The 25,902-nt window shown below is 43.7% G+C and overlaps 1 protein-coding gene across 7 annotated transcripts in view; it reads right to left on the reverse strand.

Moving 5' to 3' along the window:
* tjp1b (tight junction protein 1b) overlaps nucleotides 1-22,034 on the reverse strand; it is a 243,042-nt gene extending 221,008 nt beyond the window's left edge. For all 7 annotated transcript variants that reach the window (XM_062035403.1, XM_062035407.1, XM_062035399.1 and 4 more), the window contains exons 1-2: nucleotides 21,581-22,034; nucleotides 8,898-9,009 (exon numbers count right to left, since the gene is read on the reverse strand). In XM_062035403.1, the coding sequence (XP_061891387.1) occupies nucleotides 8,898-9,009; nucleotides 21,581-22,019 (551 nt within the window). In that variant the 5' untranslated portion in view covers nucleotides 22,020-22,034. The remainder of the gene's footprint in view (nucleotides 1-8,897; nucleotides 9,010-21,580) is intronic.
* Nucleotides 22,035-25,902: the final 3,868 nt, after the last annotated feature.

The following is a 25,902-nucleotide window of genomic DNA, read 5'->3' on the forward strand; positions in this document are numbered from 1 at the left end:
CGAGGACTCGGTTCTTTTCTTATCGAACAACCGGGAAAACCTGTTTCGAGTATCATCCCTAGTTGCTCAGTCCCTTCCAGTCTTGTACTCACACCTCTAAACAAAGTAATTTCACTATTAGTCCACATAGTGAGATAAACATATTCCTTAATATTACACTTAACTACACAGTAAATTCTTGTTTATCGCTGTTAATTGATTCTGGGTCTGACCTTTCTCTCTGGGTCTGGAATTACCGCAAAGTGGGATTATTAAACTATTTATAAATCAAATATTTTATATAGTGAGACCATAAAAAACTGTTAACAACATTTTACAGTAAATATGTTTTGTTGACATTATGAGAGCCCTCTAGACATGAAATTACACCTACAGAGTCGCTTTTACACTCTTTTAATCCAACACAGTAGAGCTCCCAGTAAGTGGCCATGATACTTAACAGCCGCTCTGATTGGTTTGGTCTCATCTAGTGGCCAATAGTATTTTAGTATTGATATTTTTTAGTTCATTTAGCTCTTTTTGTAAGCCCAAAAATGATTAATTTAGTCCAAAATGATGTACAATGTGCTCAGATCGATTAAGCAGCAAACTTCGAAGCGCTGTGTGGTGAGGGGGTGACTATAGTCGCAACAACACACGACATTGTGACAGCAAGCTTCATGGAGCTCTGGCCGAATGAGCATGTATGGGACACTTTGGTCTCCCTAAACGGATTCTCGCTCATCTACGTGGACTGGACATTGGCAGAGAGCTAGTGGAGAGCCTAGGACGGCGTTGGCTCTCTTGACAGCTTTGTTGGGTCTGTTCCTGTCTCTGACCGGGCTGCCCCCCCACCCCTGCGGATGATGGGCTGGCATCTCAGAAACCACAGCGGTGTTATGTTGTTGTTGAGATGGTGTATTTATTTTGTTGTTTGTCTATGCATGGTGCAAGCATATATGCGTAGTATGTAGGGTTGTACGGTATACCGGTATTAGTATAGTACCGCGATACTAATGAATCATATTCACCGCTTAACCTGCTCAGTGGCCTAGTGGTTAGAGTGTCCGCCCTGAGATCGGTAGGTTGTGAGTTCAAACCCCATACCAAAGACTCTAAAAATGGGACCCATTGATTCTCTGCTTGGCACTCAGCATCAAGGGTTGGAATTGGGGGTCAAATGCAGGGGACAAATTTCACCGCACCTAGTGTGTGTGTGGCAATCGTTGGTACTTTAACTTTAACTTAAGCTTATGATGCCGTTCCTGAATGTAAACAAACGCCATTGGTGGATCTATACCTGACATTCAGTGTAATGATACCAAGTACAGGAGCGTATCTAGTCGATACTACTATTATTACATCAAAAATTTTTAGCATCAGAAAATCTTCTTTCGTTTTTTTAACATTTATATTATGTTTATAAACTCAGGAAATATGTCCCTGGACACATGAGGAGTTTGAATATGACCAATGTATGATCCTGTATTGACTTGGTATCGGATCGATACCTAAATTTGTGGTATCATCCAAAACTAATGTAGAGTATCAAACAACAGAAGAATAAGTGATTAACACGTTTTAACAGAAGTGTAGATAGAACATGTTAAAAGAGAAAGTAAGCAGGTATTAACAGTAAATCAACAAGTAGATTAATAATTCATTTTACAGCGTGTCCCTTATAATTTTGACAAAATAATAGAATGATAAATGACACAATATGTTACTGTATACGTCAGCAGACTAATCAGGAGTCTTTGTTTGCTTACTTACTAATAAAAGACAAGTTGTCTTGTATGTTCACTATTTTATTTAAGGATAAACTTGCAATAAAAAACATAAGTTTAATGTACCATAAGATTTTTTGTTAAAATAAAGCCAATAATGCAATTTTTTGTGGTACTCTTTATTTAGAAAAGTTTTTTCTCGTGTTTTACTTTTGTAGCTGTATGTAGAAATTGTCCCGCTGAAGTGGCAGCTGGTTGCATCAAAGCTGTGCTCTTTTATGTCTTTTGATATTTTTTAATGTTTCCCTCTTGTTGTCACGTGTTTTACCTTATTTTTTTGTGGACTTTTTGTATCTACACTGCAACCCTGTAATTTCCCCATCGTTTTTTAGTCTCAAATCACAAAAGTCTCAGAGCCCAGAGCTCTGTTCGCATCATCCAATTATTTGTGGCAGCTTTAGTGTACTTTGAACGGCTATCAGCATCTTCCAATTTGTCAATACCCCAGGGCAAAGCTTACTCCAATCAGCAGATGTCCTGTTATCATGGTTCCAAATAGGTAGATATCTTCAACGTCCTCGACTATAAGAGTCAGAGTAGTGTGTCCAGCAACAACCACTCCGTCAGGACAGGCAGATTTCACCCAAACCCGAGATCTTGTCAACTTTGTTGAGAGGATAGTTGATCAATTCCATTGTTTTGATTTTGGAGAACAGTGCAAAAAGAACGCTGAGACAAGACAAAACCAAGAAGCGAGCAGGAGAGATAACAAAGAGGAAAAGGGAGCGTCCGCCTTCGATGAGTGCCGATAGGAAAAGCTGGCCCACCACATCAATTTACGAGGCTTGCCACATTTCTATATGTGGTCCCCCGATTCATCATTTTATGTGGCCTGTCATGCAAATAGCGTGGTGGCTCATAGTAGAGGAAGTGGGGGAAAAAAGAGAAAACAGCGCTGTAACAAAAACACAGGAAAAAACTGACAAAGTCCAAAACTGTCATGTGGTATCATGACAGTTTATATGTTTGACTATTATTGGTCCTTAGAAACCCAAGCACTCCTACAATGTAGAAGACTGATTCTCAAACTGCGGAACACATCTAAAGGTACGCCAAATAAGTCTGTAAATATGCACTATATATGGAGTATCATTATCGATGTTTGTGCATCGTGTCTAATTTTACAGTGGCCAAAAATATTAAATATACTTGTTAAAAAAAAAACATCTGCCTTGTTTTTATAAGTATACTTAGGCCTACTACGCTACTGTATTTTAATATTGCTCATTATGATGGTACTTGGTGAGCCAAGGGTTTTCTAAGGTGGTACCTGGGTGGGGGAAAATTGAGAACCACTCTTTGACAGGCATTTTTGCAATAGGTCTTTGAAAACCAAAACTTTTCTAACATTTATAGGAAGATCTTTGACTACATTTTTGCAGAAAGTCCTAAAAATGGAAAGCACTCCCAACAAGTGTAAAAGAAATTGCATCTCTACCCTCCTTCAAAACCGCACTAAGAGAACACCTTCAGGCAACTACAACCCTAGACTAACACCTTCTCCCCACCACATCCCACCTCCCCGGATTGTAATTAATCAAATGTAAATAATCAAATGTATATACTTGTTCTTATGCTTTCTGAGCTCATTATGTTCACTGCTCGCTGTACACATACTTGCCAACCTTGAGACCTCCAATATCGGGAGTTGGGGGGTGGGGGGTGGGGGCTTGGTCGGGGGTGGGGGTGGGGGGTGTGGTTATTTACAGCTAGAATTCACCAACTCGAGTATTTCATATATATATATATATATATATATATATATATATATATATATATATATATATATATATATATATATATATATATATATATATATATATATATATATATATATATATATATACATATACATATATATATATATACATATATATATATATATATACATATACATACATATATATATATACATATATATATATATATATACATATACATATATATATATATATATATATATATATATATATATATTTATATATATATATATATATATATATATATATATATATATATATATATATATATATATGTATGAAATACTTGACTTTCAGTGAATTCTAGCTATATATATATATATATATATATTTATTTATTTATTTATTTTATTTACATAAAAGAAATACTTGAATTTCAGTGTTCCGGTGGCTATCCATTAGATGGCAGTATTGTCCTGTTTAACTTCTCCGTTCATGATGAGTATATCATTTCGGCCACCGTGTTCAATGGAGAAGTCCATCCATCCATCCATTTTCTACCGCTTGTCCCTTTTGGGGTCGCGGGGGGCGCTGGAGCCTATACATATTTACAGGCAACATACACCTTCCCCTTCGAACTGTCCTGGATGAACTGAAATTCTTGTTTCCATTCGTTTTGGAACTTGCAAGCGTATTTCTTCATCTTGCTCGTCGACGGCGTCGCCATGTCTGTAACTTCCTCGTTCTTCTGCTTCGTCTCCTTGTTGTGTGCGCAGTTGTGCACTCTACTCTCTAAAAGCCCTAGATGTTATGACGTCATTGGGCAGGCAAGCTGTTTATATTGTGGGAAAGCGGACGTGAGAACAGGCTGTCCCCACTCAGGTCCGCATTGAGCTGGAGGGGGCGTGGCCTCCAGCTCCGGCTGAATACCGGGAGTTTGTCGGGAGAAAATCTCTGCCGGGAGGTTGTCGGGAGAGGTGCTGAATACCGGGATTCTCCCGCTAAAAACGGGAGGGTTGGCAAGTATGGCTGTACATATCCTATGAAGTCAGACCTACACTGTTTCAATGTCCATATCTCAGATGATATTATTGTTGATGACTGAAGTGCTGATATCAACCAAACCTAATCCCCCCCCCCCCCCCCAACCTCCCCAACCTCCTCCACATCCCACCCCCCGGATTTTAAATAATGTAAATAATTCAATGTATATACTCTGATGATGATTAACTTGTGTGATGACTGTATTATGCTGATAGTATATATTTATACCATGAATTGATTAACGTGGACCCCGACTTAAACAAGTTGAAAAACTTATTCTGGTGTTACCATTTAGTGGTCAATTGTACGGAATATGTACTGTACTGTACAATCTACTAATAAAAGTCTCAATCAATGAATCAAAAAACAGTAGAGCCTCCTCATTCAGAATATATTTACATAAATACTGCTTTATATAGTATTGTAGGAGTGTAGGCAGAGAAACGACGGAGATTTATTCCTCTTTGGAGAGCCAAGTAACACTCCGTTTATTTTCAGAGAGAACACAACAACAAAACTGTCGCACAGGTAATTACGTCAGCACCACAGAGGTGTGTCTCAACCCTTCAAAGTAAAAGCACCTATGCACCTATGCAAGTAAACATGGGCTAGAACGCAGTGAATTATAACCGTAATAATTAATAAGTGTCCTGTGTGTGTATATCCACCACACACGTCCCCCCAGAATTCACAAGAACTGGCCCAGTGAAACGACCAGGGACCCGAATGACCCGCCCAAAGCGATTCCGAAGCTCCTGGGCAGGTGGAGGGGGGTGAAGCGGGAGGGTGACAGCCGGCTGCTGACGGCGAGCAGACGTCGGTTGGCAGTGTGGGGGTCGACCGCGACGTGGTGCCTGAGCCACCTCAACTGAACGGCCCAAATCCAGGTGGGCTGGCTTCAGCCGGTCCACTGAGACGCGATCCAGTCTGCCCCCAATGTCAATGACAAATGTCTTATCCCCAGCCTCCACAACCCGATAAGGACCGTCGTATGGTGGTTGCAAGGGCCCCCTATGGGCATCGTGGCGGATGAACACGTACCCCGCTGCTCGCAGGTCAGGGGGAATGTGCACCTGGGGCAAGCAGTGGTGCGAGGTCGGGACTGGTAGGAAGGTACGGGCAGTGTCCATGAGGCTACGCCGCTGGTCAGAAGCAGACCATGGGACTGTAGTGCGGGGTATAAATTCACCTGGGACTCTGAGGGTCTGGCCATAAACTAACTCCGCTGAGGAAGACAGGAGGTCCTCCTTAGGCGCAGTTCTAATCCCCAGCATCACCCACGGGAGCTTGTCGACCCAGCCGTCGTCTGTGAGAGAAGCCTTAAGGGCGGCCTTCATGTCCCTGTGAAAACGTTCACACATGCCGTTTGCTTGAGGGTGGTATGCTGTAGTGCGGTGGAGTGAGACACCCAACTGACAGGCAACAGTATTCCAGAGCTCGGAAGTAAACTGGGGGCCACGATCAGACGAAAGGTCAGATGGGGCACCATACCGGGCGACCCAGGTACCAATGAAGGCCCGGGCCACATCAGCTGATGTCGTTGCTGACAGTGGGACAACCTCCGGCCAACGGGTGGTCCGGTCCACCATAGTCAGAAGGTGAGTAAATCCCCTGGAGGGAGGAAGGGGTCCCACCAGGTCAACGTTGACGTGGTCAAAACGCCTTTCGGGAACTGCAAACTGCTCCAACGGGGCCTTAACATGGCGATGGATCTTAGCGCGTTGGCATGCCACACAGGTCCTGACCCAGTCGCGAATGTCCTTCTTGAGGCCATGCCAGACAAACTTTGCTGCCACGAGACGCTGTGACGGCTTGCTGCCTGGGTGCGAGAGGCCATGTATGGCGTCGAAAACTTGCCGTCTCCAGACCTGCGGCACCACAGGACGGGGCAGGTCCAGAGATACGTCGCAGAGCAGCGTTGTGCCGGCATCGCCGAACGGGACGTCCGCCAACTGGAGGCCAGTGACCGCTGTTCTGTACGCCTGAATGTCGGGGTCCGAAACTTGGTCCACAGCCATTCGGGCATAGTCTATTCCAAGGTGGACAGCACCAATGACCACACGGGAGAGGCAGTCAGCCACGGGATTGTCTTTTCCTGACACATGTTTAATGTCCGTGGTAAATTCAGAAATAAAAGCTAGGTGGCGCTGTTGCCTGGCAGACCATGGTTCCGACACCTTGGCCATGGCGAAGGTCAAAGGCTTGTGATCCACAAAGGCAGTGAACGGACGGGCTTCCAGCAGGAAACGGAAATGACGGATGGCTAAATACAGGGCGAGGAGTTCACGGTCAAAAGTGCTATATTTCTGCTCACTGGACCTAAGTTGGCGGCTGAAAAAAGCGAGAGGTTGCCAAACACTATTGACCAACTGCTGGAGAACAGCACCAACAGCATAGTCTGAGGCGTCCGTGGTCAGAGCAACAGGGGCGTCAGGCACCGGGTGAGCCAGCATAGTTGCGTCCGCGAGTGCATCCTTTGTAGCAGAGAAAGCTGCCAACATGTCCGTGGACCAAGAAAGGGCATGCTTAGGAGTTTTTTTACCCTTGAGAGCGCTGTATAGGGGGCGCATAAGGTCGGCAGCCCGAGGCACAAAACGGTGGTAAAAATTGACCATGCCGCAGAACTCTTGTAGAGCCTTGACAGTGTGAGGCTGCGGAAGCCCCAACACTGCCTCCACCTTTGACGGCAGAGGAATCGCCCCTGCTGTAGTGATGTGGTGGCCCAGGAAATCCATGGAAGACAGTCCAAACTGGCATTTCGCTGGGTTGATGATCAAGCCGTGCTGCTGGAGACGACTGAAGAGAAGACGCAGGTGTGATAGGTGCTCTGCCTCAGACGTGCTGGCCACTAGGATATCGTCCAGGTAGACAAAAACGAATGACAAGTCACGCAGCACCGTGTCCATCAATCGCTGAAAGGTCTGGGCAGCATTTTTTAGTCCGAATGGCATCCGTAGAAACTCAAAAAGCCCGAATGGGGTAATCACCGCTGTTTTGGGAATGTCCTGAGGCTGAACTGGTACCTGGTGATAGCCCCGGACGAGGTCCACTTTAGAAAAAATAGACGCACCCGCCAGGTGGGCAGAAAAGTCATGGATGTGTGGAATAGGGTACCGGTCCGGCGTAGTGACAGCATTAAGGCGTCGGTAGTCGCCGCACGGGCGCCAACCACCATTGGGCTTTGGCACCAGGTGAAGGGGGGAGGCCCAGGGACTGTTCGACCGGCGGACGATGCCAAGGCGTTCCATGGCGTCGAACTCAGCTCTTGCGATACTGAGCTTGTGTGGGTCAAGGCGCCGGGCTTTGGCGTGCACAGGCGGGCCATTGGTGGAGATGTAGTGCAACACACCATGTTTGGCGGAGGCGGAGGAGAAGGTAGGTGCGGTGATGTCTGAGAACTCCTTGAGGAGGTGAGAAAAGTCATCAGCGGGCGAGAGGGCACTGGACAGCTTCGTCGGGGCAGTGTCACTGTGTTCACAGGGAAATGAGCCGAATGTTTCAGCATGGACGAGGCGGCGGTTCCTCACATCCACTAGAAGCTTGTTGGCAAACAAGAAATCAGCACCCAACAGGGGAGTGGACACCTTTGCTGACACAAAATCCCAGGTAAAACGCTGACCAGCAAAACTCACTGTCACAGTGCGTGTGCCAAAGGTGTGGATTGTGCTGCCATTTGCGGCCAGAAGGGGGGGGCCACACGGCCCTGCGCGAATGTCTGTGGCTGATGCTGGCAGCGCACTCATATGGGCACCTGTGTCACAAAGAAAGCGACGACCGGAGAGGGAGTCAGTAATAAACAGCAAGCCGCTGGTACGGCCGTCACCCATGGCTGCTAATAGGTGGCGGCCGGTGCGTTTCCCGACGCACTGAATGTACAGGGGGGAAGGCATTTCTTGGCTTTGTTGCCAAACTTGGCGTGGTAGAAACACAATCCTCCTGACTGCTTTGCACGTCGGGGCACAGTAGTGGTGTAGGCAGAGAAACGACGGAGATTTATTCCTCTTTGGAGAGCCAAGTAACACTCCGTTTATTTTCAGAGAGAACACAACAACAAAACTGTCGCACAGGTAATTACGTCAGCACCACAGAGGTGTGTCTCAACCCTTCAAAGTAAAAGCACCTATGCACCTATGCAAGTAAACATGGGCTAGAACGCAGTGAATTATAACCGTAATAATTAATAAGTGTCCTGTGTGTGTATATCCACCACAGTATAGTATATTTATGTATTTTGTGTTTTTTAAAGTTTCCCCCTTGTTTTTAATGTGTTTTCCTTATTTTTTGTGGACTTTTTGTATCTGCACTGCAACCCTGTAATTTCCTCATTGTGGGATAAATACAGTATTGCCAATTCAATCCAAGATCACTCCAACTTTAGCCATCTTACCTGGAGTCAAAGACAGGGTCGGTGTACATTGGAGGGAAGCACAAAGGTTCCTTTCCTGGGCTGTTTGGGGAAAGAGGAGAGCCTCCTTTCTTTCCTCCTCCTTGACCACCGTCTGGTGACGCAGAGTGAAAGAAGCCATTGTTGATTACCATTCCTTACTATAGTGCTATTAATGCGAGCATATTTACCTCAAAGGAGCATTTTATTATTTTTGGGACATTATTTCCTGATCCTAAAACGCAAAAATAATACATGTTCAACAAAATAGTCAAGTTCAAACACTTTTACCTCTGACACTACAAATCCCATGGTGCTCCCCACTTCTGTCATCACGTTAGCCTTTTTTTCCACGGACTTCGTTTAAGGTCCAAGCAGTGATTTCACGACACAAATAGGTGACACTGATTCAAAAATGGTGTCTCTTCAATCTGTAAATTGTGTCTGTGAAGAAATAAATGCTGACTCATTTCATTGGAGATTAACAGCTGGTATGCTAATTGTTTTCTCTCTGCTGCTGTGCCTCAACCAGGAAGTACGATGGCCTTTTAGGGTAAAAAAAAAAGCTTTCCATTGTCAGTAATGAGATGGACTCCCTTGAGGTCAGTAACTTGTAACAAAGTGTAATGTTGACTTATTAGGTTACTCAGTAGTAAATATATATGCATGCAGAAAATTTCAACTATATATATATATATATATATATATATATATATATATATATATATATATATATATATATATATATATATATATATATATATATATATATATACAAACCCCGTTTCCATATGAGTTGGGAAATTGTGTTAGATGTAAATATAAACGGAATACAATGATTTGCAAATCATTTTCAACCCATATTCAGTTGAATATGCTACAAAGACAACATATTTGATGTTCAAACTGATAAACTTTGACAAACACACGTATACACATACTGTACATATACATTCACTGTATAAGCACACATATACACATACTGTACATATACAAGTACATATGCACACTTACACTCATGCACATAATCACGTTTCATCAAACATATATTAACGTTGTTGCCCTAGGGTAAACTGGGTATAACACATGGCACACTGACAAAGCTTAAAGGCCTACTGAAACCCACTACTACCAACCACGCAGTCTGATAGTTTATATATCAATGATGAAATCTTAACATTGCAACACATGCCAATACGGCCGGGTTAACTTATAAAGTGACATTTAAAACTTCCCGGGAAATATCCGGCTGAAACGTCGCGGTATGATGATGTATGCGCGTGACGAAGTCAGAGTAACGGAAGTTATGGTACCCGTAGAATCCTATACAAAAAGCTCTGTTTTCATTTCATAATTCCACAGTATTCTGGACATGTTTTGCAATTTGTTTAATGAACAATGAAGGCTGCAAAGAAGACAGTTGTAGGTGGGATCGGTGTATTAGCAGCGGACTACAGCAACACAACCAGGAGGACTTTGTTGGAGCGCTAGCCGCGCTAGCCGCGCTAGCCGCGCTAGCCGCGCTAGCCGCGCTAGCCGCGCTAGCCGCCGACCTCACCTTGACTTCCTACGTCTCCGGGCCGCCAAACGCATCGGGTGAAGTCCTTCGTCCTTCTGCCGATCGCTGGAACGCAGGTGAGCACGGGTGTTGATGAGTAGATGAGGGCTGGCTGGCGTAGGTGGAGAGCTAATGTTTTTAGCATAGCTCTGTGAGGTCCCGTTGCTAAGTTGCTAAGTTAGCTTCAATGGCGTCGTTAGCACAGCATTGTTAACATTCGCCAGCCTGGAAAGCATTAACCGTGTATTTACATGTCCACGGTTTAATAGTATTGTTGATTTTCTATCTATCCTTCCAGTCACGGGTTTATTTTTTTGTTTCTATATGCAGTTAAAGCACGATGCTATCACGTTAGCTCGTAGCTAAAGCATTTCGCCGATGTATTGTCGTGGAGATAAAAGGCACTGAATGTCCATTTCGCGTTCTCGACTCTCATTTTCAAGAGGATATAGTATCCGAGGTGGTTTAAAATAAAAATTTGTGATCCACAATAAAAAAAGGAGAGTGTGGAATCCAATGAGCCAGCTTGTACCTAAGTTACGGTCAGAGCGAAAAAAGATACGTCTATCACTGTCTCTCAAGTCCTTCACTGTAACGTTCCTCATCTACGAATCTTTCATCCTCGCTCAAATTAATGGGGTAATCATCACTTTCTCGGTCCGAATCTCTCTCGCTCCATTGTAAACAATGGGGAATTGTGAGGAATACTAGCTCCTGTGACGTCACGCTACTTCCGGTACAGGCAAGGCTTTTTTTTATCAGCGAGCAAAAGTTGCAAACTTTATCGTCGATTTTCTCTACTAAATCCTTTCAGCAAAAATATGGCAATATCGCGAAATGATCAAGTATGACACATAGAATGGATCTGCTATTCCCGTTTAAATAAATACAAATCATTTCAGTAGGCCTTTAACCTATAGTTACTATAACAATCTACAAGGTTAATGTAGGTTGCTTCTCTTTCTTCCCCTCCATTTTTCTGCATTCTTTCGTATCTCAAGTTATCATTACGTATATGTATTGTTGCATTTGAACAATTGTATTGTTGATAATAAAGGTAAAGTATTGGTATTGTTTATTATCCATAGCACTATTTCTATTGGGTTTCATATTGCTCCATTTTTAGGGTAATAATGCTCATTGTCATTTCTGTATTATTTTTTATTTTCGCTAACTGCTTATTTGCTATTACTTTTACCATCATATTTGTACATGTCGTATTTGCTGATGTTGCTCTGTTGTTGTTGTGTTTGCTGTTGTTGTTTTTGTCTCTCTGTCTAATCCCCCTCTTGTCCCCACAATTCCCCCCTCTGTCTTCCTTTTTTTCTCTTTCTATCCCCTCCTGCTCCGGCCCGGCTGCACCAAATGATAATATAAATACATTTAATAAAGTCAAAATACAAATAAGGCAACAAGAGAAGTATCCTACACTTCTCTTTTGTAAAGTAAATCTGAACAGCCGATATGGGCATCTACATCTGCTATATCAGTGGTCCCCAACCTTTTTGTAGCTGCGGACAGGTCAACGCTTGAAAATTTGTCCCATAAATAAATACAATCATGTGTGCTTACGGACTGTATCCCTGCAGACTGTATTGATCTATATTGATATATAATGTATATATAGTGTTTTTTATGTTGATTTCATAAAATTTGTTGTGCGGCCCGGTACCAATCGGTCCTGTTTGGGGACCACTGTGCTATATGATTTGCCCGAGAAGCTGGGCAGGACATTAAAAAAAAAGAACAAAAAAAAAAAACTGATAAACTTTTTTTTTTGTGCAAATAATCATTAACTATAGAATTTGATGCCAGCAACACGTGACAAAGAAGTTGGGAAAGGTGGCAATAAATACTGATAAAGTTGAGGAATGCTCATCAAACACTTATTTGGAACATCCCACAGGTGTGCAGGCTAATTGGGAACAGGTGGGTGCCATGATTGGGTATAAAAACAGCTTCCCAAAAAATACTCAGTCTTTCACAAGAAAGGATGGGGCGAGGTACACCCCTTTGTCCACAACTGCGTGAGCAAATAGTCAAACAGCTCATGAACAACGTTTCTCAAAGTGCAATTGCAAGAAATTTAGGGATTTCAACATCTACGGTCCATAATATCATCAAAAGGTTCAGAGAATCTGGAGAAATCACTCCACGTAAGCGGCATGGCCAGAAACCAACATTGAATGACCGTGACCTTCGATCCCTCAGACGGCACTGTATCAAAAACCGACATCAATCTCTAAAGGATATCACCACATGGGTTTAGGAACACTTCAGAAAACCACTGTCACTAAATACAGTTCGTCGCTACATCTGTAAGTGCAAGTTAAAGCTCTACTATGCAAAGCGAAAGCCATTTATCAACAACATCCAGAAACGCCGCCGGCTACTCTGGGCCCGAGATCATCCAAGATATGGACTCATGCAAAGTGGAAAAGTGTTCTGTGGTCTGACGAGTCCACATTTCAAATTGTTTTTGGAAATATTCGACACTGTCATCCGGATCAAAGGGGAAGCGAACCATCCAGACTGTTATCGATGCAAAGTTGAAAAGCCAACATCTGTGATGGTATGGGGGTGCATTAGTGCCCAAAGCATGGGTAACTTACACATCTGTGAAGGCACCATTAAGGCTGAAAGGTACATACAGGTTTTACAACAACATATGCTGCCATCTAAGCGCCGTCTTTTTCATGGATGCCTTTGCTTATTTCAGCAAGATAATGCCAAGCCACATTCAGCACGTGTTACAACAGCGTGGCTTCGTAAAAAAAAGAGTGCGGGTACTTTCCTGGCCCGCCTGCAGTCCAGACCTGTCTCCCATCAAAAATGTGTGGCGCATTATGAAGCGTAAAATACGACAGCGGAGACCCCGGACTGTTAAACGACTGAAGCTCTACATAAAACAAGAATGGGAAAGAATTCCAATTTCAAAGCTTCAACAATTAGTTTCCTCAGTTCCCAATCGTTTATTGAGTGTTGTTAAAAGAAAAGGTGATGTAACACAGTGGTGAACATGCTCTTTCCCAACTACTTTGGCACATGTTGCAGCCATGAAATTCTAAGTTAATTATTATTTGCAAAAAAAAATAAAGTTTATGAGTTTGAACATCAAATATCTTGTCTTTGTAGTGCATTCAATTGAATATGGGTTGAAAAGGATTTGCAAATCATTACATTCCGTTTATATTTACATCCAACACAATTTCCCAACTCATATGGAAACGGGGTTTGTATATATATATACGTTGGGTCAGAAAAAACACAGAGGCTATATCATCCCTACAAGCCTGTTTAGCAGGTTTCCCTGATTTTATTGAAGTGTCTGTGGCTGTTAAATGTATATGCTAAATTCTACTCAAATCTCATCTGCCTCAACAAAAACAATCCTAAATTTCTGTTTAGTACAGTAGCATCGCTAACCCAACAAGGGACTCCTCCCTAGTAGCTCCACCCACTCGGCAGAGAACTTTATGAATTTCTTTAATAAGAAAATTGAACTCATTAAAAAGGAGATTAAAGACAATGCATCCCAGCTACAACTAGGTTCTATTAACACGAATACGACTGTATATACGACGGATACCGCCCTCCAAAATAGTCTCTCTATTTTTGATGAAATAACATTAGAGGAATTATTACGGCGTGTAAGTGGGATAAAACAAACAACATGTTTACTTGACCCACTTCCTGGGAAACTTATCAAGGAACTGTTTGTATTATTAGGTCCATCAGTGTTAAATATTATAAACTTATCACTTTCCTTCGGCACTGTTCCCCTAGCATTCAAAAAAGCGGTTATTCATCCTCTACTCAAAAGACCTAACCTCGATCCTGACCTCATGGTAAACTACCGGCCGGTGTCCCACCTTCCGTTTATTTCGAAAATTCTCGAAAAAATTGTTGCACAGCAGCTAAATGAACACTTAGTGACTAACAATCTCTGTGAACCTTTTCAATCCGGTTTCAGGGCAAATCACTCTACAGCCCTCGCAAAAGTGACCAATGATCTATTGCTAACGATGGATTCTGATGCGTCATCTATGTTGCTGCTTCTTGATCTTAGCGCCGCTTTCGATACCGTCGATCATAATATTTTATTAGAGCGTATCAAAACACGTATTGGTATGTCAGACTTAGCATTGTCGTGGTTTAACTCTTATCTTACTGACAGGATGCAGTGCATCTCCCATAACAATGTGACCTCGGACTATGTCAAGGTAACGTGCGGAGTCCCCCAGGGTTTGGTTCTTGGCCCTGCACTCTTTAGTATTTACATGCTGCCGCTAGGTGACATCATACGCAAATACGGTGTTAGCTTTCACTGTTATGCTGATGACACCCAACTCTACATGCCCCTAAAGCTGACCAACACGCCGGATTGTAGTCAGCTGGAGGCGTGTCTTAATGAAATTAAACAATGGATGTCCGCTAACTTTTTGCAACTCAACGCTAAGAAAACGGAAATGTTGATTATCGGTCCTGCTAGACACCGACATCTATTTAATAATACCACCTTAACATTTGACAACCAAACAATTACACAAGGCGACTCAGTAAAGAATTTGGGTATTATCTTCGACCCAACTCTCTCGTTTGAGTCACACATTAAGAGTGTTACTAAAACGGCCTTCTTTCATCTCCGTAATATCGCTAAAATTCGGTCCATCTTGTCCACTAGCGACGCTGAGATCATTATTCATGCGTTCGTTACGTCTCGTCTCGATTACTGTAACGTATTATTTTCGGGTCTCCCTATGTCTAGCATTAAAAGATTACAGTTGGTACAAAATGCAGCTGCTAGACTTTTGACAAAAACAAGAAAGTTTGATCATATTACGCCTATACTGGCTCACTTGCACTGGCTTCCTGTGCACTTAAGATGCGACTTTAAAGGCCTACTGAAATGAATTTTTTTTATTTAAACGGGGATAGCAGATCTATTCTATGTGTCATACTTGATCATTTCGCGATATTGCCATATTTTTGCTGAAAGGATTTAGTATAGAACAACGACGATAAAGATTGCAACTTTTGGTATCTGATAAAAAAAAAGGCTTGCCCCTACCGGAAGTAGCGTGACGTAGTCAGTTGAACATATACGCAAAGTTCCCTATTGTTTACAATGATGGCCGCATGAAGTGAGAGAGATTCGGACAGAGAAAGCGACAATTTCCCCATTAATTTGAGCGAGGATGAAAGATTTGTGGATGAGTAAAGTGCAAGTGAAGGACTAGTGGGGAGTTAAAGCTATTCAGATAGGGAAGATGCTGTGAGAGCCGGGGGTGACCTGATATTCAGCTGGGAATGACTACAACAGTAAATAAACACAAGACATATATATACTCTATTAGCCACAACACAACCAGGCTTATATTTAATATGCCACAAATTAATCCTGCATAAAAACACCTACGTGTTTGTTATGCTAGCTCCTCTGCTAGCTCCTAGCTCCATAGAACACACCAATACAATTCAAACACCTGATCAACACACACAATCACTCAGCCCAAAAGACCGTTCACCTAACCCAAGGTTCATAAAGCTTATATATTTTTAAAAAGTTACGTACGTGACGCGCACATACGGTCAAGCTATCAAATGTTTAGCAGCCAAGGCTGCATACTCACGGTACCTGATATTCAGCTGGGAATGACTACAACAGTAAATAAACACAAGACATATATATACTCTATTAGCCACAACACAACCAGGCTTATATTTAATATGCCACAAATTAATCCTGCATAAAAACACCTACGTGTTTGTTATGCTAGCTCCTCTGCTAGCTCCTAGCTCCATAGAACACGCCAATACAATTCAAACACCTGATCAACACACACAATCACTCAGCCCAAAAGACCGTTCACCTAACCCAAGGTTCATAAAGCTTATATATTTTTAAAAAGTTACGTACGTGACGCGCACATACGGTCAAGCTATCAAATGTTTAGCAGCTAAGGCTGCATACTCACGGTACCTGATATTCAGCTGGGAATGACTACAACAGTAAATAAACACAAGACATATATATACTCTATTAGCCACAACACAACCAGGCTTATATTTAATATGCCACAAATTAATCCTGCATAAAAACACCTGCGTGTTTGTTATGCTAGCTCCTAGCTCCTATGCTAGCTCCTAGCTCCATAGAACACGCCAATACAATTCAAACACCTGATCAACACACACAATCACTCAGCCCAAAAGACCGTTCACCTAACCCAAGGTTCATAAAGCTCATATATTTTTAAAAAGTTACGTACGTGACGCGCACGTACGGTCGAGCTATCAAATGTTTAGCAGCCAAGGCTGCATACTCACGGTACCTGGTATTCAGCTGGGAATGACTAAAACAGTAAATAAACACAAGACATATATTTACTCTATTAGCCACAACACAACCAGGCTTATATTTAATATGACACAAATTAATCCTGCATAAAAACACCTACGTCTTTGTTATGCTAACTCCTAGCTCCTATGCTAGCTCCTAGCTCCATAGAACACGCCAATACAATTCAAACACCTGATCAACACACACAATCACTCAGCCCAAAAGACCGTTCACCTAACCCAAGGTTCATAAAGCTTATATATTTTAAAAAAGTTACGTACATACGCAAAAAAAAGTTGCGCACATACGGTCAAGCGATCAAATGTTTAGAAGCCAAAGCTGCATACTCACAGTAGCACGTCTGCGTCTTTGTCATCCAAATCAAAGTAATCCTGGTAAGAGTCTGTGTTGTCCCAGTTCTCTACAGGCGTCTGTGTATCGAAGTCAAAAGTCCTCCTGGTTAGAGTCTCTGTTATCCGAGTTCTTCCATCTTGACTGCATCTTTCGGGAATGTAAACAAAGAAGCGCCGGCTGTGTACTGTTGTTGCTGACTACGTTCGGAAAATACGTCCATTTCGCACCGACAACTTTCTTCTTTGCTTGCTCAGCTTCTTTCTCCATAATGCAATGAACATGATTGCAACAGATTCACGAACACAGATGTCCAGAATACTGTGGAATTATGAAATGAAAACAGAGCTTTTTCGTATTGGCTTCAATGTGGAAGGCATACCCGTGTTCCCCGGGCTACGTCACGCGCATACGTCATCCTCAGAGGCGTTTCGAACCGGAAGTTTAGCGGCAAATTTAAAATGTCACTTTATAAGTTAACCCGGCCGTATTGGCATGTGTTATAATGTTAAGATTTCATCATTGATATATAAACTATCAGACTGCGTGGTCGGTAGTAGTGGGTTTCAGTAGGCCTTTAAGGTTTTACTACTTACGTATAAAATACTACACGGTTTAGCTCCAGCCTATCTCGCCGATTGTATTGTACCATATGTCCCGACAATAATACTACACGGTTTAGCTCCAGCCTATCTCGCCGATTGTATTGTACCATATGTCCCGACAATAGACCGGGGTGGTGGTTCCTCTCTTTAAGAAGGGGAACCGGAGGGTGTGTTCTAACTATCGTGGGATCACACACCTCAGCCTTCCCGGTAAGGTCTATTCGGGTGTGCTGGAGAGGAGGCTACGCCGGATAGTCGAACCTCGGATTCAGGAGGAACAGTGCTCTATACTCTCGGCAGGGTCCTTGAGGGTGCATGGGAGTTTGCCCAACCAGTCTACATGTGTTTTGTGGACTTGGAGAAGGCATTCGACCGTGTCCCTCGGGAAGTCCTGTGGGGAGTGCTCAGAGAGTATGGGGTATCGGACTGCCTGATTGTGGCGGTCCGCTCCCTGTATGATCAGTGCCAGAGTTTGGTCCGCATTGCCGGCAGTAAGTCGGACACGTTTCCAGTGAGGGTTGGACTCCGCCAAGGCTGCCCTTTGTCACCGATTCTGTTCATAACTTTTATGGACAGAATTTCTAGGCGCAGTCAAGGCGTTGAGGGGATCTGGTTTGGTGGCTGCAGGATTAGGTCTCTGCTTTTTGCAGATGATGTGGTCCTGATGGCTTCATCTGGCCAGGATCTTCAGCTCTCGCTGGATCGGTTCGCAGCTGAGTTTGAAGCGACTGGGATGAGAATCAGCACCTCCAAGTCCGAGTCCATGGTTCTCGCCCGGAACAGGGTGGAGTGCCATCTCCGGGTTGGGGAGGAAACCCTGCCCCAAGTGGAGGAGTTCAAGTACCTTGGAGTCTTGTTCACGAGTGGGGGGGGGGAGTGGATCGTGAGATCGACAGGCGGATCGGTGCGGCGTCTTCAGTAATGCGGACGCTGTATCGATCCGTTGTGGTGAAGAAGGAGCTGAGCCGGAAGGCAAAGCTCTCAATTTACCGGTCGATCTACGTTCCCATCCTCACCTATGGTCATGAGCTTTGGGTTATGACCGAAAGGACAAGATCACGGGTACAAGCGGCCGAAATGAGTTTCCTCCGCCGGGTGGCGGGGCTCTCCCTTAGAGATAGGGTGAGAAGCTCTGCCATCCGGGGGGAGCTCAAAGTAAAGCCGCTGCTCCTCCACATCGAGAGGAGCCAGTTGAGGTGGTTCGGGCATCTGGTCAGGATGCCACCCGAACGCCTCCTTAGGGAGGTGTTTAGGGCACGTCCGACCGGTAGGAGGCCACGGGGAAGACCCAGGACACGTTGGGAAGACTATGTCTCCCGGCTGGCCTGGGAACGCCTCGGGATCCCCCGGGAAGAGCTGGACGAAGTGGCTGGGGAGAGGGAAGTCTGGGTTTCCCTGCTTAGGCTGCTGCCCCCGCGACCCGACCTCGGATAAGCGGAAGAAGATGGATGGATGGCATATGTCCCGACAAGAAATCTGCGTTCAAAGAACTCCGGTTTATTAGTGATTCCCAGAGCCAAAAAAAAGTCTGCGGGCTATAGAGCGTTTTCTGTTCGGGCTCCAGTACTATGGAATGCCCTCCCGGTAAAAGTTAGAGATGCTACCTCAGTAGAAGCATTTAAGTCCCATCTTAAAACTCATTTGTATACTCTAGCCTTTAAATAGACCCCCTTTTTAGACCAGTTGATCTGCCGTTTCTTTTCTTCTCTCCTCTGCTCCCCTCTTCCTTGGAGGGGGGGTTGCACAGGTCCGGTGGCCATGTATGAAGTGCTTGCTGTCCAGAGTCGGGACCCCGGGTGGACCGCTAGCCTGTGCATCGGTTGGGGACATCTCTGAGCTGCTGACCCGTCTCTGCTCGGGACGGTTTCCTGCTTGCCCCACTATGGACTGGACTCTCGCTGATGTGTTGGATCCACTGTGGACTGGACTTTCACAATATTATGTCAGACCCACTCGACATCCATTGCTTTCGGTCTCCCCTAGAGGGAGGGGGGTTACCCACATATGCGGTCCTCTCCAAGGTTTCTCATAGTCATTCACATTGACGTCCCACTGGGGTGAGTTTTTCCTTGCCCGTATGTGGGCTCTGTACCGAGGATGTCATTGTGGCTTGTGCAGCCCTTTGAGACACTTGTGATTTAGGGCTGTATAAATAAACATTGATTGATTGATTGATATAGGGTACATTACATGGGGGTGTGGCCATTGTTGCAACAATGGCCACACCCCCATGTAATGTACCGTATATATACTGCGAAACAGGCTTGTAGGGATGATAGAGCGTCAGTGTTTTTTCTGACCTAACGTATATTCCGCTCTACCCCGGTATTGAGCACTGTATAACGGATAAACCACAGAAACCTCGAGTATATATATATATATATATAAAATTTATTTTTTGTTTTGTTTGTTTGTTTGTTTTTGTTGTTGTTAATTTATTTATTTATTTTATTCTAACATATTTTACCAAACAGATTATTACGGCTTTGTTTTTGCCTTAGTATAATTGCAAGCTATTTATTTCCCTCCTAGCATGTGTAATGTTCAGGCTATCATATTGACGCGTGTCCCAGACTGCAGACACGTTGGCCATATGTCGTCTATGTTGTCAGCGGCTAGTTACAAATGTAATCCCCTCAGCCTTCCCCGGTTTAACAGGCTATATTTATGTTGGCTCTTAGTCTGCAATGCTGGCTTAATTCAAAGTAGTTTCCCGCTCTATTTATTCATATTATTGGGTTACTTACTATCATTCAACCAGTGGTGTGCCATCAGGGCCAGCAAGGCCTTCTCTGCTGGCCTAACATAACCAGAAATCATGATCATCATCATTAAAGATAAAAGTATTTTTTTTATTTACTTTCCCTAAATATCTAAAAGTATTCATATATCACATATCATATTATGCTCCTTCCAGCGCTGTTGTTTTTAGGTTATAGAGTTTTTATCTAATCAGAATTCAGCAAGCTTATGTTGCCATGCTGTACCAAGTCTGCCCGAAGCCTTCAACAATGCTGGCATCCGTGTACTGTAAGTGAACGGGTACATACAGTAGATAGACATCATATCATGAGCTGTTGTCAGTAAGGCCTTCTAGCTGGCCTAAGGCAGCTATATATTGTGATGTTATGAGCTAGGTAACATAAGAACTTCATTACCCAGCATGCCACAGTAGTGAAGAGCATGCGCAGTAGCCCCTTTTATGTTGTTGAATGTAGCCATGCCGGCAGCGGGATGTTTTTGATGAGCACCTTGTGGAGTAAACTTAAAGAACTCAGCCAACACGCCTCGTCTGCATCTTTTATGATTAGACAAGACAACACATATATTTGCAAAGCCATTTTCAAGAAGGATATTTAAAGAGAAACTACATCTAGATTACCATTCAATGTCGGCCAACCTCGGAAGCTCGAATGGGTTCAGATATTTTATTTACTTATTTTTTCACATTTAATATGTTTTTTGCAATTTTAATTTTGACAGTACCACATAATATATGTTTTAATTGCTGATGCTGGTTTATTGATTTTTAAATGCGCCAGAAAATAATCCGTTATGCACACTGTTAGTGGTGATTCAATGCCCAGTAGTGTGTAAATGTGTTCCTGTATAGTATTTCTCCAGCAATGGTCTTGTGGGGACATAAATGATGGTATTTTGAGAGGTAATCATTGAAGTCGGACATCACCTAAGGCCTAGGTGGGAAACGCATGGCCCGCCACTGCATTCAAGTAAAGTACTGGTTTGTTAAAAATGGCACCCACAGTACAAGAATGTGTTATTGGTTAGCAATATGGTTGGTGTGTGTAGTATGATGTCATGAACGTACCGTCTCTGTCCAACAGAAAGCAGGTGAGCAGGTGAGGACACACCTCCTCCAAAACTGAGCAGAAGGAGCAGAAGGCAGCCGGTCCTTTAGAAGACAGACGGTCCAGAAATATCTCGGTGCGCTTTTTGTTGGAGTCTTGTCCGAGTATTTCCTTGTACTCCCCGAGCGAGAAGACCTTGTCGTAGACCAAGTATGGCAGCACCGTGTTGACGTCCAGCTCGCTCAGGAGTTTCTGCCTGTGCTGTTTGAGGATCTTTGCGGCCCAGCGCGTCTTCTGCTTGGTGCACGACCTCCTGGAGGACCTGTGCACCTGCTGCCTCTTCTGCTTCCTCACAAACCACTTCTTAGTGCCGCTGCCAAACATCTTCAAGCTGAGCAGGCTGCCCAACACATCTTCCACAGCTTTGTCAGCACACTTCCCAAGTGAGGGGAGGTGCATATTTCATGCCGGAGAAGCCACCATGCCACATATTCCTGTAGAAGATCACTTTGTTGTTGTTGTTGTTGTAGTAGTCCCAGTCAGGAAGAGACAATCTGGACAGTCGCTATCTGGGTACTTACTGCCACTAAGAAGATTAGCAGACTCTTAAATACACCAATGCAAACTGCCACCGCGCTGATCAGACACCCTCCACATATTTCACAATATATAACACCCTCTTATTGATCATAATATGTCTTAAAAGCATATAAAAACAACATAGTAGTCTGTAGACTCCACGCCAGCCACATCTTTAAATGTGGTCATTTGAGCTGTTCAACCTCATCATTTTATGTGGTCAGCTACATCACTTTATATGGTCCGCCACATTATTTTATATGGCCTGCCACATCATTTTACGTGGTTATTTAATGTGGTCATTTAATACGGCCCGCTTCATCATTTTACGTGGTCAGCCACATCATTAAATGTGGTTATTTAATGTGGCCTGCCACACAATTTGAACTGTTCAACCTCGTCATTTAATGTGGTCAGCTACATCATTTTACATGGTCCGCCACATTATTTTATAAGGCCTGCCACATCATTTATTTTGGTCTGCCACATCATTTTATGTGGTCATTTAAAATGGCCGCCACATCATTTTAAATGTTCTGCTTCATCATTTTATGTGGTCAGCCACATCATTAAACGTGGTTATTTAAAATGGCCTGCCACATAATTTGAGCTGTTCAACCTCGTCATTTTATGTGGTCAGCTACATAATTTTACATGGTCCGCCACATTATTTTATAAGGCCTGCCACATCATTTATTTTGGTCCACAACATCATTTTATGTGGTCCACCACATTATTTTATAAGGCCTGCCACATCCTTTTTTGTGGTCCGGCACATCATTTTCTGTGGTCATTTAATATGGCCGCCACATCATTTTCGATGTTCCGCTTCATCATTTTATGTGGTCAGCCACATCATTAAATGTGGTTATTTAAAGTGGCCCGCCACATAATTTGAGCTATTTTGTTTCGTCATTTTATGTGGTCCGCGACATTATTTTATAAGGCCTGCCACATTATTTAATTTGGTCCACCACATAATTTTATGTGGTCCGCCAACTATTTTATAAGGCCTGCCACAACATTTAATTTGGTCCGTTACATCATTTTATGTGTTTCGCCACGTCATTTTCTGTGGTCATTTAATATGGCCGCCACATCATTTTAGATGTTCCGCTTCATCATTTTATGTGGTCAGCCACATCATTAAATGTGGTTATTTAAAGTGGCCCGCCACATAATTTGAGCTATTTTGCTTCGTCATTTTATGTGGTCAGCTACATCATTTTATATGGTCCGCCACATTATTTTATAAGGCCTGCCACATCATTTTATGTGGTCCGCCACATAATTTTATAAGTTAAAAAGTTAAAGTACCAATGATTGTCACACACACACTAGGTGTGGCGAAATTATTCTCTGCATTTGACCCATCACCCTTGATCACCCCCTGGGAGGTGAGGGGAGCAGTGAGCAGCAGCGGTGGCCGCTCCTGAGAATCATTTTAGATGTTCCGCTTCATCTTTTTATGTGATCAGCCACATCATTAAATTTTGTCATTTAAATTGGCCCGCTACATAATTTGAGCTGTTCTGCTTCGTCATTTTATATGGTTCGCCACATCATTTTATAAGGCCTGCCATATCATTTAATTTGGTCCGCCATATCATTTTCTGTGGTCATTTGATATGGCCTCATTTTAGATGTTCCGTTTAATCATTTTATGTGGTCATTTAAAGTGACCCGCCACATAATTGTAGCTGTTCCGCCAAATTATTTTATATGACCTGACACATAATATAATTTGGTCAGCTACATAATTTTATGTGGTCCTCCACGTCATTTAGGTCGTCAGCCACAACATTTATCATGGCCCACCACATCCTTTTAACTGTTCGGCCTCATCATTTTATGTGGTCCTCCACGTCATTTTATATGATCCACCACAATAATTTATATGGCCTGCTACATAATTTTAATGTGGTCCGTCACATCATTTTGTTTGGTCCACCACAACATTTTACGTGGCCATTTTATCAGCCCAATTATTTTAGTAGGCCTGCCACATAATTTTATGTTGCATGTCTCATCATTTTATGTGGACGGGCACATTATTTTATGTGGGCCACCACTTTATTTTATGTAGCATGTCACATAATTTTAAAGGCCTACTGAAACCCACTACTACCGACCACGCAGTCTGATAGTTTATATATCAATGATGAAATCTTAACATTGCAACACATGCCAATACGGCAGGGTTAGCTTACTAAAGTGCAATTTTAAATTTCGCACGAAATATCCTGCTGAAAACATCTCGGTATGATGACGCCTGCGCATGACGTCACGGATTGTAGAGGACATTTTGGGACAGCATTGTGGCCAGCTATTAAGTCGTCTGTTTTCATCGCAAAATTCCACAGTATTCTGGACATCTGTGTTGGTGAATCTTTTGCAATTTGTTCAATGAACAATGGAGACAGCAAAGAAGAAAGCTGTAGGTGGGAAGCGGTGTATCGCGCGGCCGGCTGCAGCAACACAAACACAGCCTGTGTTTCATTGTTTACATTCCCGAAAGATGACAGTCAAGCTTTACCATTGGCCTGTGGAGAACTGGGACAACAGAGACTCTTACCAGGAGGACTTTGAGTTGGATACGCAGACGCGGTACCGTGAGTACGCAGCTGCGGCTTCCAAACATTTGATCGCTTGCCCGTACGTGCGTGCCGCTATGTGCATGTCACGTACGTAACTTTGGGGACTTCGGGGAAATATATGTGCTATATGAACTTTGGGGAGGTGAACGGTACTTTGGGCTGTGGGATTGAGTGTGTTGTGCGGGTGTTTGATTTGTATTGGCGGGTTATATGGACGGGAGGGGGGAGGTGTTTGTTATGCGGGATTAATTTGTGGCATATTAAATATAAGCCTGGTTGTGTTGTGGCTAATAGAGTATATATACACTACCGTTCAAAAGTTTGGGGTCACATTGAAATGTCCTTATTTTTGAAGGAAAAGCACTGTACTTTTCAATGAAGATAACTTTAAACTATCCATCCATCCATCCATCCATCCATCTTCTTTCGCTTATCCGAGGTCGGGTCGCGGGGGCAGCAGCCTAAGCAGGGAAGCCCAGACTTTCCTCTCCCCAGCCACTTCGTCCAGCTCCTCCCGGGGCATCCCGAGGCGTTCCCAGGCCAGCCAGGAGACATAGTCTTCCCAACGTGTCCTGGGTCTTCCCCGTGGCCTCCTACCGGTTAGACGTGCCCTAAACACCTCCCGAGGGAGGCGTTCGGGTGGCATCCTGACCAGATGCCCGAACCACCTCATATGGCTACTCTCGATGTGTAGGAGCAGTGGCTTTACTTTGAGCTCCCCCGGATGGTAGAGCCTCTCACCCTATCTCTAAGGGAGAGCCCCGCCACCCGGCGGAGGAAACTCATTTCGGCCGCCTGTACCCGTGATCTTGTCCTTTCGGTCATAACCCAAAGCTCATGACCGTAGGTGAGGATGGGAACGTAGATCGACCGGTAAATTGAGAGCTTTGCCTTCCGGCTCAGCTCCTTCTTCTTCACAACGGACCGATACAGCGTCCGCATTACTGAAGACGCCGCACCGATCCGCCTGTCGATCTCACAAACCACTTTTCCCTCACTCGTGAACAAGACTCCGAGGTACTCGAACTACTTCACTTGGGGCAGGGTCTCCTCCCCAACCCGGAGATGGCATTCCACCCTTTTCCGGGCGAGAACCATGGACTCGGACTTGGAGGTGCTGATTCTCACCCCAGTCGCTTCACACTCGGCTGCGAACCGATCCAGTG

Source organism: Entelurus aequoreus, linkage group LG24 (assembly GCF_033978785.1).
Source record: "Entelurus aequoreus isolate RoL-2023_Sb linkage group LG24, RoL_Eaeq_v1.1, whole genome shotgun sequence".
Classification (NCBI taxonomy): Eukaryota; Metazoa; Chordata; class Actinopteri; order Syngnathiformes; family Syngnathidae; genus Entelurus; species Entelurus aequoreus.